The sequence below is a fragment of the Convolutriloba macropyga genome, chromosome 3 (genome assembly GCF_964194025.1).
Source record: "Convolutriloba macropyga chromosome 3, txConMacr16.3, whole genome shotgun sequence".
Taxonomy (NCBI): domain Eukaryota; kingdom Metazoa; phylum Xenacoelomorpha; order Acoela; family Convolutidae; genus Convolutriloba; species Convolutriloba macropyga.
This window is the reverse complement of record NC_134470.1, coordinates 43739559-43760300: the sequence shown is the minus strand read 5'-3', so window position 1 is coordinate 43760300 and position 20742 is coordinate 43739559. Positions and strand designations below refer to the sequence as shown.

Below are 20742 nucleotides of genomic sequence, written 5' to 3'. Positions count from 1 at the left end.
TTGATGACAAAAGGTTTGCTTGGCAAGCACTTGAAGCTCAATTTAGGAGCCCTAACCAGACGAAAATTCCCAATTTCCTTTTAAGCAACAAAAAATAGAGAGTTTTTGTCCAAATAAAGAATGCTTCTTTCCACAAAACGAGAAAGAAGTCCAAAAAGAAGGAAAATTTTCAAAATTACTCGCAATAAAAATTTGATGCGTGCATTCTACTTGAATTTAGCCTAGCAAAACAGGATTACAAGCCCATTGACTTCAAATGATTTTTGAACGAAAAGAGAGGACCAAATTTTCTATAAAAAAAAAGAAGCATTAAACGTTTTGAAAAAAGTTTTCAAGTCCAGCCACTTAAAAGATGCTTGATGACAAAAAAAATTCGCTTGGCTAGCACTGTAAGCTCAATTTATGAGCCCTGAACAGAAGAAATATCCCATTTCCCTTTTAGGCAACGAAAAAAAAAGAGAGTTTTGTCCAAATAAAGAATGCTTCTTTCCAGAAAACGCAAAAAAAAGGCTACAATCAAGTGAAAATTTCAAAAAGCATGCATTAAAGAAAGATGTGTGCATTCTACGCGTATCCAGCCTAGAAAACCAGGGTTAGAAGCCCATTGTCTTCAAATAATTTTTTGGACAAAAAATGAGAACGAAACTTTCCTAAAAAAAAGAAGCATTAAGCGTTTTAAAAAAATGTTTTCAAGTTCAGACACTTACAAGATGCTTGATGACAGAAAGTTCACTTGGCAAGCACTGTAAGCTCAATTTATGAGCCCTAAACAGAAGAAAATTCCCATTTCCCTTTTAAGCAACAAAAAATAGAGAGTTTTGTCCGATAAAAGATTGATTCTTTCCAGAAAACGCAAAAAAAAGCCTAAAATCAAGTGAAATTTTCAAAACACATGCAATAAAAAAATAATGTGTGCATTCTACGCGTATCCAGGATAGAAAACCAGGGTTAGAAGCCCATTGACTTCAAATAAATTATTGGACAAAAATTGAGAACGAAACTTTCTAAAAAAAAGAAGCATTAAAGGTTTTGAAAAATGTTTTCAAGTTCAGACACTTACAAGACGCTTGATGAAAAAAGGTTCCCTTGGCAAGCACTGTATGCTCAATTTATGAGCCCTAAACAGAAGAAAATTCCAATTTCTCTTTTAAGCAACGAAAAATAGAGAGTTTTGTCCAATTAAAGAATGCTTTTTTCCAGAAAACGCAAAAAAAAAAGCCTAAAATCAAGTGAAATTTTCAAAACACATGCAATAAAAAAATAATGTGTGCATTCTACGCGTATCCAGCCTAGAAAACCAGGGTTAGAAGCCCATTGTCTTCAAATAATTTTTTAGACAAAAAATGAGAACGAAACTTTCCTAAAAAAAAGAAGCATTAAGCGTTTTAAAAAAATGTTTTCAAGTTCAGACACTTACAAGATGCTTGATGACAGAAAGTTCACTTGGCTAGCACTGTAAGCTCAATTTATGAGCCCTAAACAGAAGAAAATTCCTATTTCCCTTTTAAGCAACGAAAAATAGAGAGTTTTGTCCGATAAAAGATTGCTTCTTTCCAGAAAACGCAAAAAAAAAGCCTAAAATCAAGTGAAATTTTCAAAACACATGCAATAAAAAAATAATGTGTGCATTCTACGCGTATCCAGGATAGAAAACCAGGGTTAGAAGCCCATTGACTTCAAATAATTTATTGGACAAAAATTGAGAACGAAACTTTCTAAAAAAAAAGAAGCATTAAAGGTTTTGAAAAATTTTTTCAAATTCAGACACTTACAAGACGCTTGATGAAAAAAGGTTCGCTTGGCAAGCACTGTATGCTCAATTTATGAGCCCTAAACAGAAGAAAATTCCAATTTCTCTTTTAAGCAACGAAACATAGAGAGTTTTGTCCAATTAAAGAATGCTTCTTTCCAGAAAACGCAAAAAAAGAGCCTAAAATCAAGTGAAATTTTCAAAACACATGCAATAAAAAATAGTGTGTGCATTCTACGCGTATTCAGTCTAAAAAACCAGGGTTAGAAGCCCATTGACTTCAAATAATTTTTTGGACAAAAAATGAAAATGAAACTTTCTAAAAAAAAAGAAGCATTAAGCGTTTTGAAAAATGTTTTCAAGTTCAGACACTTACAAGACGCTTGATGACAAAAGGTTCGCTTGGCAAGCACTGTAAGCTCAATTTATGAGCCCTGAACAAAGAAAATTCCCATTTCCCTTTTAGGCAACGAAAAATAGAGAGTTTTGTCCAAATAAAGAATGCTTCTTTCCAGAAAACGCAAAAAAAGGCTACAATCAAGTGAAAATTTCAAAACACATGCAATAAAAAATAGTGTGTGCATTCTACGCGTATTCAGTCTAAAAAACCAGGGTTAGAAGCCCATTGACTTCAAATAATTTTTTGGACAAAAAATGAAAACGAAACTTTCTAAAAAAAAGAAGCATTAAGCGTTTTGAAAAATGTTTTCAATTTCAGACACTTACAAGACGCTTGATGACAAAAGGTTCGCTTGGCAAGCACTGTAAGCTCAATTTATGAGCCCTGAACAAAGAAAATTCCCATTTCCCTTTTAGGCAACGAAAAATAGAGAGTTTTGTCCAAATAAAGAATGCTTCTTTCAAGAAAACGCAAAAAAAGGCTACAATCAAGTGAAAATTTCAAAACACATGCATTAAAGAAAGATGTGTGCATTCTACGCGTATCCAGCCTAGAAAACCAGGGTTAGAAGCCCATTGTCTTCAAATAATTTTTTGGACAGAAAATGAGAACGAAACTTTCCTAAAAAAAAGAAGCATTAAGCACTTTAAAAAATGTTTTCAAGTTCAGACACTTACAAGATGCTTGATGACAGAAAGTTCACTTGGCTAGCACTGTAAGCTCAATTTATGAGCCCTAAACAGAAGAAAATTCCCATTTCCCTTTTAAGCAACGAAAAATAGAGAGTTTTGTCCAATAAAAGAATGCTTCTCTCCAGAAAACGCAAAAAAAAGCCTAAAATCAAGTGAAATTTTCAAAACACTTGCAATAAAAAATTAATGTGTGCATTCTACGCGTATTCAGCATAGAAAACCAGGGTTAGAAGCCCATTGACTTCAAATAATTTTTTGGACAAAAAATGAGAACGAAACTTTCTAAAAAAAAAGAAGCATTAAGCGTTTTGAAAATTGTTTTCAAGTTCAGACACTTACAAGACGCTTTATGACAAAAGGTTCGCTTGGCAAGAACTGTAAGCTCAATTTATGAGCCCTAAATACAAGCAACGAAAAATAGAGAGTCTTGTCCAATTAAAGAATGCTTCTTTCCTGAAAACCCAAAAAAAGAGCCTAAAATCAAGTGAAATTTTCAAAACACATGCAATAAAAAAATAGTGTGTGCATTCTACGCGTATCCAGTCTAAAAAACCAGGGTTAGAAGCCCATTGACTTCCAGTAATTTTTTTGGACAAAAAATGAGAACGAAACTTTCTAAAAAAAAGAAGCATTAAGCGTTTTGAAAAATGTTTTCAAGTTCAGACACTTACAAGATGCTTGATGACAAAAGGTTTGCTTGGCAAGCACTTGAAGCTCAATTTATGAGCCCTAAACAGAAGAAAATTCTCAATTTCCTTTTAAGCAACAAAAAATAGAGAGTTTTTGTCCAAATAAAGAATGCTTCTTTCCACAAAACGAAAAAGAAGTCCAAAAAGAAGAAAAATTTGCAAAATTACCCGCAATAAAAATTTGATGCATGCATTCTACTTGACTTTAGCCTAGCAAAACAGTGTTACAAGCCCATTGCCTTCAATTGATTTTTTGAACAAAAAGGGAGGACCAAATTTTCTTCAAAAAAAGAAGCATTACGCGATTTGAAAAAATTTTTCCAGTCCAGGCACTTACAAGATGTTCACTACCAAAAAGTTTACTCTGCTAGAACTGCAAGCTCAATTTAGGAGCCCCAAACAGAAGAAAAAATCCTATTTAGGTTCATAACAACAAAATATAAGAAATTTCGTCTAAATAAAGAATGCTTCTTTCGAGAAAACGAAAAAGAAGTCTAAAATGAAGCAAAATTTTCAAAATTACCCGCAACAAAAAATTGACGCGTGCATTCTTATTGGTATTTGCCCTATCAAAACAGGTTTACAAGCCCATCGCCTTCAAATTATTTTTTGAACAAAAAGGGAGGACCAAATTTTCTTCAAAAAAAGAAGCATTAAGCGTTTTGAAAAAATTTTCCAAGTCCAGGCACTTACAAGATGTTCACTACCAAAAAGTTTACTTTGCTAGAACTGTAAGCTCAATTTAGGAACCCCAAACAGAAGAAAAAATCCTATTTAGGTTTTAAAAACGAAATATTAGAAATTTTGCTTAATTAAAGAACGCTTCTTTCGAGAAAACGAAAAAAGAAGCTGAAATAAACCAAAACTTTCAAAACTACCCGCAATAGAAATTTGTTGCGTGCATTCTACTTGTATTTCCCTAGCAAAACAGGGTTACAAGCCCATTGCATTCACATGATTTTTTGAACGAAAAGGGAGGACAGAATTTTCTTTAAAAAAAGAAGCATTAAACATTTTGAAAAAAGTTTTCAAGACCAACAACTTACAAGATGTTTACTACCAAAATGTTTACTTTGCTAGAACTGTAAGCTCTATTTAGGAACCCCAAACAGAAGAAAAAATCCTATTTAGGTTTTTAAAAACGAAATATTAGAAATTTTGCTTAATTAAAGAACGCTTCTTTCGAGAAAACGAAAAAAGAAGCTGAAATAAACCAAAACTTTCAAAACTACCCGCAATAAAAATTTGTTGCGTGCATTCTACTTGTATTTGCCCTAGCAAAACAGGGTTACAAGCCCATTGCCTTCACATGATTTTTTGAACGAAAAGGGAGGACAGAATTTTCTTTGAAAAAAAAAGAAGCATTAAACATTTTGAAAAAAGTTCTCAATACCAGCAACTTACGAGATGTTTACTACCAAAATGTTTACTTTGCTAGAACTGTAAGCTCAATTTAGGAGCCCCAAACAGAAGAAAAAATCCTATTTAGGTTTTCAACAACAAAATATAAGAAATTTTGCTCAATTAAAGAACGCTTCTTTCGAGAAAACGAAAACAGAAGCTGAAAAAAACCAAAAGTTCAAAACTACCCGCAATAAAAATTTGTTGCGTGCATTCTACTTGTATTTGGCCTAGCAAAGCAAAGTTAGAAGCCCACTGCCTTCACATGATTTTTTGAACGAAAAGGGAGGACCAAATTTTCTTTAAGAAAAAGAAGCATTAAGCGTTTTAAAAAAAGTTCAGACGCTTACAAGATGCTTGATGACAGAAAGTTCACTTGGCTAGCACTGTAAGCTCAATTTATGAGCCCTAAACAGAAGAAAATTCCCATTTCCATTTTAAGCAACAAAAAATAGAGAGTTTTGTCCAATAAAAGAATGCTTCTTTCCAGAAAACGCAAAAAAAGCCTAAAATCAAGTGAAATTTTCAAAACACATGCAATAAAAAATTAATGTGTGCATTCTACGCGTATCCAGCATAGAAAACCAGGGTTAGAAGCCCATTGACTTCAAATAATTTTTTGGACAAAAAATGAGAACGAAACTTTCTAAAAAAAAAAGAAGCATTAAGCGTTTTAAAAAATGTTTTCAAGTTCAGACACTTACAAGACGCTTGATGACAAAAGGTTCGCTTGGCAAGCACTGTAAGCTCAATTTATGAGCCCTAATTAGAATAATATTCCCATTTCTCTTTTAAGCAACGAAAAAAAGAGAGTTTTGTCCAAATAAAGAAGGCTTCTTTCCAGAAAACGCAAAAAAAAGGCTACGATCAAGTGAAACTTTCAAAGCACTTGCAATAAAAAATTGAGTAGTGCATTCTACGCGTATTCAGCCGAGAAAACCAGGGTTTAAAGTCCATTGACTTCAAATAATTTTTTGAACAAAAAAATGAGAACGAAACTTTCTAAAAAAAAAGAAGCATTAAGCGTTTTAAAAAACGTTTTCAAGTTCAGCCACTTAAAAGATACTTGATGACAAAAAGTTCGCTTGGCTAGCACTGTAAGCTCAATTTATGAGCCCTAAACAGAAGAAATTTCCTATTTCTTTTTAAAGCAACAAAAAATAGAGAGTTTTGTCCAAATAAAGAATGCTTCTTTCCAGAAAACGCAAAAAGAAGTCTACGATCAAGTGAAACCTTCAAAGCACTTGCAATAAAAATTTGATTGGTGCATTCTACGCGTATCCAGCCGAGAAATCCAGGGTTTAAAGCCCAATGACTTCAAATAATTTTTTAAACAAAAAATGAGAACGAAACTTTCTAAAAAAAGAAGCATTAAGCGTTTTAAGAAATGTTTTCAAGTCCAGCCACTTAAAAGATGCTTGATGACAAAAAGTCCGCTTGACTAGCACTGTAAGCTCAAGTTAGGAGCCCTAAACATAAGAAAATTCCTATTTTCATTTTAGCAACAAAAAATAGAGAGTTTTGTGCAAATAAAGAATGCGTTTTTCGAGAAAACCAAAAAAAAAGCTAAAATCGAGAATAACTTTCAAAATTGCTCGCATTAAAAATTTGGTGCATGCGCTCTACTCGCACCCAGCTTATACTATAGGTTTAATTAGGGAACAATGAACATAATAATGGGTCAATGGGTCAAATCGGTCACGGGAAAAAAGGGATCAAGCGGCCCATAAATCGCACAAAAAGAGACCATAGCGATAATATAATTGTTACAAAGTTCGTTTGAGAGCAATTAAACACGTTTAGGAATCCATAGAGCCAAGATTACATGTCCTTAGATGTCTGCATGATTAATAAAAAGTCCGTTAATGCTACCGAGAAAATGCAGGGGTGTCCCGCGCTATTACTCGGCAGCATTTCTGCGTACATGCATACATGCATTAAAATATACTTTAAAACTGACCTTTTCGATCACCGGGTGATCGAATATCTCAATAGATTGAGAGCGATAGTACGCTACTCTGTCACTCTTGTGAGGAATTTTAAAAACTTTCGGAAAGATTGACATATTTATAACTACCTGAAATGAGGCATTGGTATACATATGAGCAGTACGTCACTTCAACACAACCAAAAGACACACAAGAACGCTCGCAAAAGTCTGTGCGCAGCACAGATTGTTCCGAGAGATCTTATGGGGAAAGACAAGGTGCAATGGGGGGGAGCTGACCAACCAGCGTCTCAACGGGGCGCACCTTTGCGGCAGAACCGCCTATGGGACGGGATTACTAGGTTATTAGTAGTAAATATAAATAAATATGTGGTTCGCAATTATTGAACCACATTACCGGTTGATATAAGTTATAGGACATTATAAAAGACATAACAGAGCCAATTTTGGATTGATTGGCCCATATAGGGCCAAGATCTGACCGAAAACGTGGTGAAGAAGTGGTCTTCCTAGGCCAAAATGACCTGATCTGCAATGGTCAATATCTCGAAAGTGAAAGCATCATATGAAACGTATAATATACTGTTAGAAAGCTCATTACAAATGCTACTAGAAGATTGAAATGAAATCCTGAATGAACTGCTCAATCGGGAGATATTAAGGAATAAATGTACCGTACCATATGCTTCAGAAGCACAAGTCTTCCCACCTGAAATCATCAAATTCATAACCAAGGAGTTTGGTTATAATAACCAAATTTTGTGAAAACCTTTGCCATGTCACAGGGGATCTATCCAGCCATATTTTAACGTTCTACGGCGTTTTTGACCAAGTTTTTTTTGACTCGGCAGGTGAGTCTTCTCTCCAATATGGCCAAAACTGACTGTCCCTGTACCGGTCAATATTTCCAAACTGGTAAAGAAAACGATAAGTAATATATATAGGCTGAAAGCTGGGCTCATGACACGTTCAAATATGCAAAAAAAAATCCAAAATCGGTGCACTCTACGAGAAGATATTTTAAAAACAAAGCGTCGTACCAGGACCCCAAAATGGAAGAAGAAATGAGCTGCAGAGCTAAAATTGACCTTCGAGACTCCAGAAAACACCCTATGATTTATACAGGGAATTATTCCCCACTATCTGAGGATTCTAAAACACTATAATATGTATCTTAAATCCAATGTTTTGTGGTACCGAAATTTGGGTGACCCAAAATGTACTAAAATTGGCAGTTTTTGCTAAGTTACCCCAAAATAACTTTTTAGCCGAGCCGTTTTCGGGGATAACCAACACACGCAAGCAAGAAGGGTTCAGTACCAACAAAATGCGACCATGCCCGCTAGATTTGATAAAGTACTTTAGAAGATATTACTGAATATCCAAAGTGTACCTCTGATTTTGGGCTATATCACGACCCCCATTTTTGGAGATATCGCAAAAACCAGCGTGAAAAACCACTAGAAACCTGTTTCTGGGCGTCCTGCAAGTCAGCAATGGACAAATTGACTGTTCCTAGCCTTTATCTCGAGGTGGGAATAATTTCCCACATCGCCATAAAGTCTGTGTGGTTTTGCAAATTCGTTCGAAAAATTAGGACTATAACTAGAACCAAAAAAACAGTGAAAACAGAAAATTTCGGAATTTGGGAACACAGTTGATTCCTCAGTTTCAGACTGTCCAAAGGGTCTCATTAAAGACGATTAGCAGTTAAATATAACTCCACAACTATGGAAAACATCAAAAAAGGGACATTTTGCTAAAAACAAGTGTTTTTCTTACAAAATTGGATCAAAACAAAATTGTTCAGTCCTTTTAAGTAATTTTTATGAATGTAGCCTTAAACTGCTGTATAGGAGCATCACCATGCGCTATCATACGTCATTTTTAATGCAAAAATTGAGCAATCATAAGAAAAATGCTAATTTTTCACCTGACTTTTTTACGGAGTTCTTGGCAACAATATCAAAGACCATAGAAAAAAATTGACAAAAGTCACACTTTTAGAGGTATGAGGCCAAATAAGCTGGCTTTGGATGTCTATTGCAGCCCTCATAGCCAACTGTTTCTTAATCCACGATACAACAAATTATAATATCATCAAATTAAAAAAAATGTATTATGAAGAATTATAGCCTATTTTTGTGTAACTGAATGAGCTTTCTGTTACTAATTGAGCCTTCTGAACATACTTCCCTCAAAAACACTGTAGTATGGCATTTTTTTCTGAACAGAAAGGTTGTTGTATTTGCTAATGATTTTGACTCTAGAAACAATGTGTTTGTGTGAAATTTTACGGTCGTTTAATTTCCTTTCCTCTAACTTTTATTGTATAGAACTCCACATGTTGTTGAAGTGAACGTAAAACTTTCTGCTATCAAACAGGCCTTGTTTTATATTGTTTTTGTGGTGAAAACAATTGAGGAACCCAACCGAACCATGTAAATAATGATAAGCCCATTGACTTCAAATAATTTTTAGGACACAAAATGAGAACGAAACTTTCTAAAAAAAAGAAGCATTAAGCGTTTTGAAAAATGTTTTCAAGTTCAGCCACTTGAAAGATGCTTGGTGACAAAAAGTCCGGTTGACTAGCACTGTAAGCTCAAGTTAGGAGCCCTAAACATTAGAAAATTCCTATTTCCATTTTTAGCAACGAATAATATAGAGTTTTGTCCAATTAAAGAATGCTTTTTTCGAGAAAACGAAAAAAAAAGCTAAAATCGAGAATAACTTTCAAAAATGCTTGCATAAAAAATTTGGTGCATGCGCTCTACTCGCACCCAGCTTATACTATAGGTTTAATTAGGGAACAATGAACATAATAATGGGTCAATGGGTCAAATCGGTCACGGGAAAAAAGGGATCAAGCGACCCATAAATCGCACAAAAAGAGAACACAGCGTTAATATAATTGTTACAAAGTTCGTTTGCGAGCAATTAAACAAATTTAGGAATCCATAGAGCCAAGATTACATGTCCTTAGATGTCTACATGATTAAGAAAAAGTCCATTAATGCTACCGAGAAAATGCAGCGGTCTCCCGCGCTATTACTCGGCAGCATTTCTGCGTACATGCATACATGCATTAAAGTGTACTTTAAAACTGACCTTTTCGACCACCGGGTGATCGAATATCTCAATAGATTGAGAGCGATAGTACGCTACTCTGTCACTCTTGTGAGGAATTTTATAACCTTTCGGAAAGGTTGACATATTTATAACTACCTGAAATGAGGCATTGGTATACATATGAGCAGTACGTCACTTCAACACAACCAAAAGACACACAAGAACGCTCGCAAAAGTCTGTGCGCAGCACAGATTGTTCCTAGAGATCCTATGGGGAAAGACAAGGTGCAATAGGGGGGAGCTGACGAACCAGCGTCTCAACGGGGCGCACCTTTGCGGCAGAACCACCTATGGGACGGGATTACTAGGTTATTATTAGTAAAAATAAATGAATATGTGGTTCGCAATTATTGAACCACATTCCCGGTTGATATAATTTTTAGGACATTATAACAGACATAACAGGGCCAAATTTGGGGTGATTGGCCCATCTGGGGCCAAGATCTGACCCAAAACGTGGTGAAGAAGTGGTCTTCCTAGGCCAAAATGACCTGATCTGCAATGGTCAATATCTCGAAAGTGAAAGCATCATATGGAACGTATAATATACTATTAGAAAGCTCATTAAAAATGCTACTAAAATATTGAAATGAAATCTTGATTGAACTGCTCAATCGGGAGATTTTAAGGAATAAATGTACCGTACCATATGCTTCAGAAGCACAAGTCTTCCCACCTGAAATCATCAAATTCATAACCAAGGAGTTTGGTTATAATAACCAAATTTTGTGACAACCTTTGTCATGTCACAGGGGATCTCCCAGCCATATTTTAACGTTCTACAACGTTTTTGACCAACTTTTTATCGACTCGGCAGGTGGGTCTTCTCTCCAATATGGCCAAAACTGACTGTCCCTGTACCGGTCAATTTTTCCAAACTGGTAAAGAAATATAGCTGCAGAGCTAAAATTGACCTTCGAGACTCCAGAAAACACCCTATGATTTATACAGGGAATTAGTCTCCACTATCTGAGGATTCTAAAACACTATAATATGTACCTTAAATCCAATGTTTTGTGGTACCGAAATTTGGGTGACCCAAAATGTACTAAAATTGGCAGTTTTTGCTAAGTTACCCCAAAATAACTTTTTAGCCGAGCCGTTTTCGGGGATAACCAACACACGCAAGCAAGAAGGGTTCAGTACCAACAAAATGCGACCATGCCCGCTTGATTTGATAAAGTACTTTAGAAGATATTACTGAATATCCAAAGTGTACCTCTGATTTTGGGCTATATCACTACCCCCATTTTTGGAGATATCGCAAAAACCAGCGTGAAAAACCAATCAAAACCTGTTTCTGGACATCCTGCAAGTCAACAATGGATAAATTGACTGTTCCTAGCCTTTATCACGAGGTGGGAACAAATTCCCACATCGCCATAAAGGCTGTGTTGTTTTGCAAATTCGTTCGAAAAATTAGGACTATAACTAGAACCAAAAAAACAGTGATAAAAGAAAATTTTGGATTTCGCGAAAACATTTGATTCCTCAGTTTCAGACTGTCCAAATGGTCACATTAAAGACGATTAGCAGTCAAATATAACTCCACAACTATGAAAAATATCAAAAAAGGGACAGTTTAATAAAAACAAGTGTTTTTCTTACAAAATTGGATCAAAACAAAATTGTTCAGTCCTTTTAAGTAATTTTTATGAATGTAGCCTTAATGTGCTGTATAGGAGCATCACCATGCGCTACAATACGTCATTCTTAATGCAAAAATCGAGCAATCATAAGAAAAATGCTAATTTTTCACCTGACTTTTTTTACGGAGTTCTTGACAACAATATCAAAGACCATAGAAACAAATTGACAAAAGTCACACTTTTAGAGGAATGAGGCCATATAAGCTGGCTTTGGATGTCTATTGAAGCCCTCATAGCCAACTGTTTCCCAATCCACGATACAACAAATTATAATATCATCAAACTAAAAAATATATATGTAGAATTAAAGATTATTTTTGTGTAATTGAATGAGCTTTCTGTTACTAATTAAACCTTCTGAGCATACTTCCCTCAAAAACACTGTAGTAGGGCCATTTTTTTCTGAACAGAGTGGTTGTTGTATTTACTAATGATTTTGACTCTAGAAACAATATGGCTGCGTGAAATGTTACGGTCTTTTAATTTCTTTACCTCTAATTATTTTTGTATAGAACTGCACATGTTGTTGAACTGAACGTAAAGTTTCTGCTATCAAAAAAGACTTATTTTAGATTGTTTTTCTGGTAAAAACAATTGAGGAACCCAAACGAACTATGTAAATAATGATAAAAGCAGATAACCTCTTGAAAATTAGTTTTGTATTTTTGTTTAAGTTAGACAAAAAATGCACAATACTGAATGTTCTTAATCCTTAAAATTAATAAAATACTAAAAAAAAGTGGCAGAGTACGCTAGTATAGGACAACTTTGAGGCGACTTTAAAAGTATGAAAAAAATCTTACTTAAAAATAGTTTATTTATGGATTTCTTGGCAATCATATCAAAGACCATAATAACAAAACACAAAAGTGACATTTTTACAGTTATAAGGCCGCAAATGCTGACTTCAGATGTTTATTGCAGCATTTATAGCACATTTCATCACAATCCACGAAATACAACAAATTATAATAACATCAAATTTAAAAAAAATCATTCAAAAATTCAAAAAAAAGTGTTTAGAACAATTGGTTATTTTTATGTTATCAAAGACTATAGAAACGAATTGACAAAAGTCACTTTTTTAGAGGCGTGAGGCCATGTAAACTGGCTTGGGATGTCTATTGCAGCCCTCATAGCCAACTGTTTCCCAATCCACGATACAACAAAAGATAATATCATCAAACTAAAAAATATATATTATGAAGAATTACAGCTTATTTTTGTGTAATTGAAGAAGCTTTCTGTTACTAATTAAGCCTTATGAACATAATTCCTTCGAAAACACTGTAGTATGGTCATTTTTTTTGAAGAGAGTGGTTGTTGTATTTACTAATGATTTTGACTCTAGAAGCAATTTGTTTGCGTGAAATTTTACGGTCGTTTAATTTCTTTTCCTCTAATTTTTTTGTATAGAACTCCACATGTTGTTGAAGTGAACGTAAGCTTTCTGCTATCAAAAAGTCTTTTTTAGATTGTTTTTCTGATGAAAACAATTGAGGAACCTAAACAAACCATGTAAATAATGCTAAAACAGATAAACTCTTGAAAATTAGTTTTGTAAATTTGTTTAAGAGAAAAATATAAACAATACTGAATGTTCTTGGTCCTTAAAATTAATAAAATACTAAAATAAAGCGAACAAAAGTGGCAGAGTACGCTAGTATAGGACAACTTTAAGGCGACAATATAAAAAAGTATGAAATAAGAGATCTTTACTTAAAAATAATTTATTTATGGATTTCTTTGCAATCATATCAAAGACCATAATAACAAAATACAAAAGTGATATTTTCTACAGTTATAAGGCAGCATATGCTGACTTCAGATGTTTACTGCAGCATTTATAGCACATTTAATCGCAATTCACGAAATACAGCAAATTATAATAACATCAAATTTTAAAAAAAATCATAGTGTGATGAAAAATTGCTTATTTTTATGTTATTGAGATAGCTTTTTGTTACTAATTATGCCTTCTGAACAAATTTACCTCAAAACCATTATTATATTGCCCCTTGTTTCTGAACAGATTGGTCGTTGTTTTTACTGCTGATTTTGACTCTATAAACATTGTGTTAGCGTGAAATTTTACGGTCCTATCGTTTCTTTTCCTCTAATTTTTTTTTGTATAGAACTTCACATGTTGTTGAAGTGAACGTAAGTTTTCTGCTTCACCTATAGGAGCATCACCATGCGCTACAATACGTCATTCTTAATGCAAAAATCGAGCAATCATAAGAAAAATGCTAATTTTTCACCTGACTTTTTTTACGGAGTTCTTGACAACAATATCAAAGAACATAGAAACAAATTGACAAAAGTCACACTTTTAGAGGAATGAGGCCATATAAGCTGGCTTTGGATGTCTATTGAAGCCTTCATAGCCAACTGTTTCCCAATCCAAGATACAACAAATTATAATATCATCAAACTAAAAAATATATATGTAGAATTAAAGATTATTTTTGTGTAATTGAATGAGCTTTCTGTTACTAATTAAACCTTCTGAGCATACTTCCCTCAAAAACACTGTAGTAGGGCCATTTTTTTCTGAACAGAGTGGTTGTTGTATTTACTAATGATTTTGACTCTAGAAACAATATGGCTGCGTGAAATGTTACGGTCGTTTAATTTCTTTACCTCTAATTATTTTTGTATAGAACTGCACATGTTGTTGAACTGAACGTAAAGTTTCTGCTATCAAAAACGACTTATTTTAGATTGTTTTTCTGGTAAAAACAATTGAGGAACCCAAACGAACTATGTAAATAATGATAAAAGCAGATAACCTCTTGAAAATTAGTTTTGTATTTTTGTTTAAGTTAGACAAAAAATGAACAATACTGAATGTTCTTAATCCTTAAAATTAATAAAATACTAAAAAAAAGTGGCAGAGTACGCTAGTATAGGACAACTTTGAGGCGACTTTAAAAGTATGAAAAAAAATCTTACTTAAAAATAGTTTATTTATGGATTTCTTGGCAATCATATCAAAGACCATAATAACAAAACACAAAAGTGACATTTTTACAGTTATAAGGCCGCAAATGCTGACTTCAGATGTTTATTGCAGCATTTATAGCACATTTTATCACAATCCACGAAATACAACAAATTATAATAACATCAAATTTAAAAAAAATCATTCAAAAATTCAAAAAAAAGTGTTTAGAACAATTGGTTATTTTTATGTTATCAAAGACTATAGAAACGAATTGACAAAAGTCACTTTTTTAGAGGCGTGAGGCCATGTAAACTGGCTTGGGATGTCTATTGCAGCCCTCATAGCCAACTGTTTCCCAATCCACGATACAACAAAAGATAATATGATCAAACTAAAAAATATATATTATGAAGAATTACAGCTTATTTTTGTGTAATTGAAGAAGCTTTCTGTTACTAATTAAGCCTTATGAACATAATTCCTTCGAAAACACTGTAGTATGGTCATTTTTTTTGAAGAGAGTGGTTGTTGTATTTACTAATGATTTTGACTCTAGAAGCAATTTGTTTGCGTGAAATTTTACGGTCGTTTAATTTCTTTTCCTCTAATTTTTTTGTATAGAACTCCACATGTTGTTGAAGTGAACGTAAGCTTTCTGCTATCAAAAAGTCTTTTTTAGATTGTTTTTCTGATGAAAACAATTGAGGAACCTAAACAAACCATGTAAATAATGCTAAAAGCAGATAAACTCTTGAAAATTAGTTTTGTAAATTTGTTTAAGAGAAAAATATAAACAATACTGAATGTTCTTGGTCCTTAAAATTAATAAAATACTAAAATAAAGCGAACAAAAGTGGCAGAGTACGCTAGTATAGGACAACTTTAAGGCGACAATATAAAAAAGTATGAAATAAGAGATCTTTACTTAAAAATAATTTATTTATGGATTTCTTTGCAATCATATCAAAGACCATAATAACAAAATACAAAAGTGATATTTTCTACAGTTATAAGGCAGCATATGCTGACTTCAGATGTTTACTGCAGCATTTATAGCACATTTTATCGCAATTCACGAAATACAGCAAATTATAATAACATCAAATTTTAAAAAAAATCATAGTGTGATGAAAAATTGCTTATTTTTATGTTATTGAGATAGCTTTTTGTTACTAATTATGCCTTCTGAACAAATTTACCTCAAAACCATTATTATATTGCCCCTTGTTTCTGAACAGAGTGGTCGTTGTTTTTACTGCTGATTTTGACTCTATAAACATTGTGTTAGCGTGAAATTTTACGGTCCTATCGTTTCTTTTCCTCTAATTTTTTTTTGTATAGAACTTCACATGTTGTTGAAGTGAACGTAAGCTTTCTGCTATCAAAAAGCCCTGTTTAGATTTTTTTTCTGGTGAAAATAATTGAGAAACCTAAACGAACCATGTAAATAATGATAAAAGCAGATAAACTCTTGAAAATTAGTTTTGTATTTTTGTTTAAGTTAGACAAAAATATAAACAATACTGAATGTTCTTAATCCTTAAAATTAATAAAATACTAAAATAAAGTGACCAAAGTGGCAGAGTACGCTAGTATAGGACAACTTTTAGGCGACATTAAAAAAAGTATGAAACAAGAGATCTTTACTTAAAATGAATTTATTTATGGATTTCTTGGCAATCATATCAAAGACCATAATAACAAAATACAAAAGTGAGATTTTTACAGTTATAAGGCCGCATATGTTGACTTCAGATGTTTATTGCAGCATTTATAGCACATTTTATCACAATTCACGAAATACAACAAATTATAATAACATCAAGTTTAAAAAAAAATCATAAGTGATGAAAAATTGCTTATTTTTATGTTATTGAGTTAGCTTTTTGTTACTAATTATGCCTTTTGAACAAAATTACCCCAAAACCATTATTATATTGCCCCTTGTTTCTGAACAGAGTGGTCGTTGTTTTTACTGCTGATTTTGACTCTATAAACAATGTGTTAGCGTGAAATTTTACGGTCCTATCGTTTCTTTTCCTCTAATTTTTTTGTATAGAACTCCACATGTTGTTGAAGTGAACGTAAGCTTTCTGCTATCAAAAAACCCTTTTTAGACTGTTTTTCTGGTGAAAACAATTGAGGAACCTAAACGAACCATGTAAATAATGATAAAAGCAGATAAACTCTTGAAAATTAGTTTTGTATTTTTGTTTAAGTTAGACAAAAATATAAACAATACTGAATGTTCTTAATCCTTAAAATTAATAAAATACTAAAATAAAGTGATCAAAAGTGGCAGAGTACGCTAGTATAGGACAACTTTGAGGCGACATTAAAAAAGTATGAAACAAGAGATCTTTACTTAAAAATAATTTATTTATGGATTTCTTGGCAATCATATCAAAGACCATAATAACAAAATACAAAAATGACATTTTTACAGTTATAAGGCCGCATATGTTGACTTCAGATGTTTATTGCAGCATTTATAGCACATTTTATCACAATTCACGAAATACAACAAATTATAATAACATCAAGTTTAAAAAAAAATCATAAGTGTGATGAAAAATTGCTTATTGTTATGTTATTGCGTTAGCCTTTTGTTATTAATAATGCCTTCTGAACAAAATTACCTCAAAACCATCATTATATGGCCCCTTGTTTCTGAACAGAGTGATCGTTGTTTTTACTGCTGATTTTGACTCTATAAACAATGTATTAGCGTGAAATTTTACGGTCCTATCGTTTCTTTTCCTCTAATTTTTTTTGTATAGAACTCCACATGTTGTTGAAGTGAACGTAAGCTTTCTGCTATCAAAAAGCCCTTTTTAGATTGTTTTTCTGGTGAAAACATTTGAGGAACCTAAACGAACCATGGAAATAATGATAAAAGCAGATAAACTCTTGAAAATTAGTTTTGTATTTTTGTTTAAGTTAGACAAAAATATAAACAATACTGAATGTTCTTAATCCTTAAAATTATTAAAATATTAGAATAAAGTGAACAAAAGTGGCGGAGTACGCTAGCATAGGACAACTTTGAGGCGACAATAAAAAAAGTATGAATTAAGAGATCTTTACTTAAAAATTATTTATTTTTGGATTTCTTGGCAATCATATCAAAGACCATAATAACAAAAAACAAAAGTAACATTTTTACAGTTATAAGACCGCATATGCTGACTTCAGATGTTTATTGCAGCATTTATAGCACATTTTATCGCAATTCACGAAATACAACAAATTATAATAACATCAAATTTTAAAAAAAATCATAAGTGATGAAAAATTTCTTATTTTTATGTTATTGAGTTAGCTTTTTGTTACTAATTATGCCTTCTGAACAAAATTACCTCAAAACCATTATCATATTGCCCCTTGTTTCTGATCAGAGTGGTCGTTGTTTTTACTGCTGATTTTGACTCTATAAACAATGTGTTAGCGTGAAAATTTACGGTCCTATCGTTTCTTTTCCTCTAATTTTTTTTGTATAGAACTTCACATGTTGTTGAAGTGAACGTAAGCTTTCTGCTATCAAAAAGCCCTTTTTAGATTGTTTTTCTGGTGAAAACAATTGAGGAACCTAAATGAACCATGTAAATAATGATAAAAGCAGATAAACTCTTGAAAATTAGTTTTGTGTTTTTGTTTAAGTTAGACAAAAATATAAACAATACTGAATGGTCTTAATCCTTAAAATTAATAAAAAACTAAAATAAAGTGATCAAAAGTGGCAGAGTACGCTAGTATAGGACAACTTTGAGGCGACATTAAAAAAAGTATGAAAGAAGAGATCTTTACTTAAAATGAATTTATTTATGGATTTCTTGGCAATCATATCAAAGACCATAATAACAAAATACAAAAGTGACATTTTTACAGTTATAAGGCCGCATATGCTGACTTCAGATGTTTATTGCAGCATTTATAGCACATTTTATCACAGTTTACGAAATACAACAAATTATAATAACATCAAATTTTTAAAAAAAATCATAAGTGTGATGAACAATTGCTTATTTTTATGTTATTGAGTTACCTTTTTGTTACTAATTATGCCTTCTGAACAAAATTACCTCAAAACCATTAATATATGGCCCCTTGTTTCTGAATAGAGTGAACGTTGTTTTTACTGCTGATTCTGACTCTATAAACAATGTGTTAGCGTGAAATTTTACGGTCATATCGTTTCTTTTCTTCTATTTTTTTTTGGATAGAACTCCTCATGGTGTTGAAGTAAACATATGCTTTCTGCTAACAGTAATCTTTTATTTTACATTGTTTTTCTATTGAAAACAGATGTGTCATCCAAACGATCCATATAAATTACGATAAACGCCTATAAACTCTTGAAAACAATTTGGTATTTTTGTAGTTAGACAAAAAATAAACAAAGATGATTGTTCTTAATAATTAAACTTTATAAAAAACTAAAAAAGTAAACGACAGTGGCAGATTACGCTAATGTAGCACAACTTTGTGGCAACAATAGAAAACTGTGAAAAGAAGATCTTTAATAAAAATTATATTTTTTACGGAGTTCTTGGCAATCACATCAATGACCATTGCAACAAAATGCTAAAAGTGACAATCTTATAGGTATGAGGCCGCATATTATAGCTCCAGATGTTTTTTGCAGCATTTATAGCACATTTTATCGCACTCCACGAAATACAGCAAATTATAATAACATCAAATTAAAAAAAATCCTAATTAAGAAGAACAGTAGCTTATTTTTGTGTAATTGAATGAGATCTCCGTTACTAATTATACCTTCTGATCAAAATGCCCGCAAAAACGCTTTAGTTTAGCCTTTTATTTTTGAAGAGAGTGGTCGTTATTTCTACTACTGATTTTGGCTCTAGAAACAATGTATTTGTGCCAAATTTTAAAGTCGTTTCGTATCTTTTCTATTATTTTTTTTGAGAACTCCACATAGTGCTGAAGTAAACATATGCCTTCTGCTACCAAAAAAGTATTACTTACTGCCATTTTTCAAGCCTTTCAAACACTCTTTAAGAAATCTGAAAAGTCACGGATTTCTTGGCAACCATATGCAAGACCATAAATATTTATGGTCTTGGATATGGTTGCCAAGAAATAAAAAAACGAACTGACCTAATTTGCTTTTTTGGAACGCTTAAAGTAGTCTGAAGATGTTAATTAAGCTGTTCTCTGTGATATTTTTGTATTTTTTGACTTTGACTTTTATGGTCTTATATGGCACCATAAATGTGTATGGTCTTGGATATGGTTCCTAAGACACCATGAACTTTTTTTCAAGAGTCTTGATAAGTTTTCCTCCACTCAGAGTGCAATGTATGGGTGTTTTAAGAGCTTTTTGAGCAATGTTGATTTTTTTGCATGGTCATCTATATGGTTGCCAAGTTACCATAAACTCCATATATGGCTTGGATATGGTTGCCAAGAAAGGTTTATGGTGGTCAACCCGGGTTTTTGTTTGAGTCGGAAGTGATCTCAGCTGAATTCTTTGATCCCTCAAGTTCCCAGTTCACGTCTTTCACTATCATTCTCAGCATCTCACCAGCCCAAATCTTTCGCGGCTTCTCGATATCTTTAAGAATTCTGAAACGGATTGGAGCTCCCTTGAGATTTATAAGATCTCAGGTTGCAAACATAAGTTTCTCGTGAAGTTCAGTAACGCCTTTGTCCAGATTTTGAGCGTTCGTATTCAGATCCCTGTGTGTTCTTTCGATACGATTACTAAATACTTTTTCTAACTGAATAATTTGTAGAGCGGAACTGCTCCCGCACTTTTCAACACTCTTGTATATGATTCAATTGATTTTTTTAATGTAACTCCCTATAAATATAAAACTTAAATTCAACACAGCAATGGATGTTAGCCTCAATTAAGTTCAGAATTCAAACGCAAACCCCGACTTTCCTGGGAATTTAGATGAGTAGCTGTATGCTAATTGCTTGTTTCTAGCTGATCTTAGTACCGGATTTTCTTTGATAATTGGAGAAGCTTTCCTAAAATTTGGAATCAAATTGCATTTGTCCTTTGCTAAGAATTTAAAATCAAAAGATCAGCCCTACAGACACTCTAAGACAGCGTTATTTTTTTGCCAGGAGTTAACTTGGTTTTAAAAATTCCACCATTT

General features: G+C 32.8%; 1 protein-coding gene across 3 annotated transcripts in view; it reads right to left on the bottom strand.

Annotated features, from left to right (window-relative positions):
- LOC142337073 (uncharacterized) overlaps positions 1-20196 on the bottom strand; it is a 45227-nt gene extending 25031 nt beyond the window's left edge. For all 3 annotated transcript variants that reach the window (XM_075386139.1, XM_075386141.1, XM_075386142.1), the window contains exon 1: positions 20064-20196. In XM_075386139.1, coding sequence (XP_075242254.1) covers positions 20064-20154 — 91 coding nt within the window. In that variant the 5' untranslated portion in view covers positions 20155-20196. The remainder of the gene's footprint in view (positions 1-20063) is intronic.
- Positions 20197-20742: the final 546 nt, after the last annotated feature.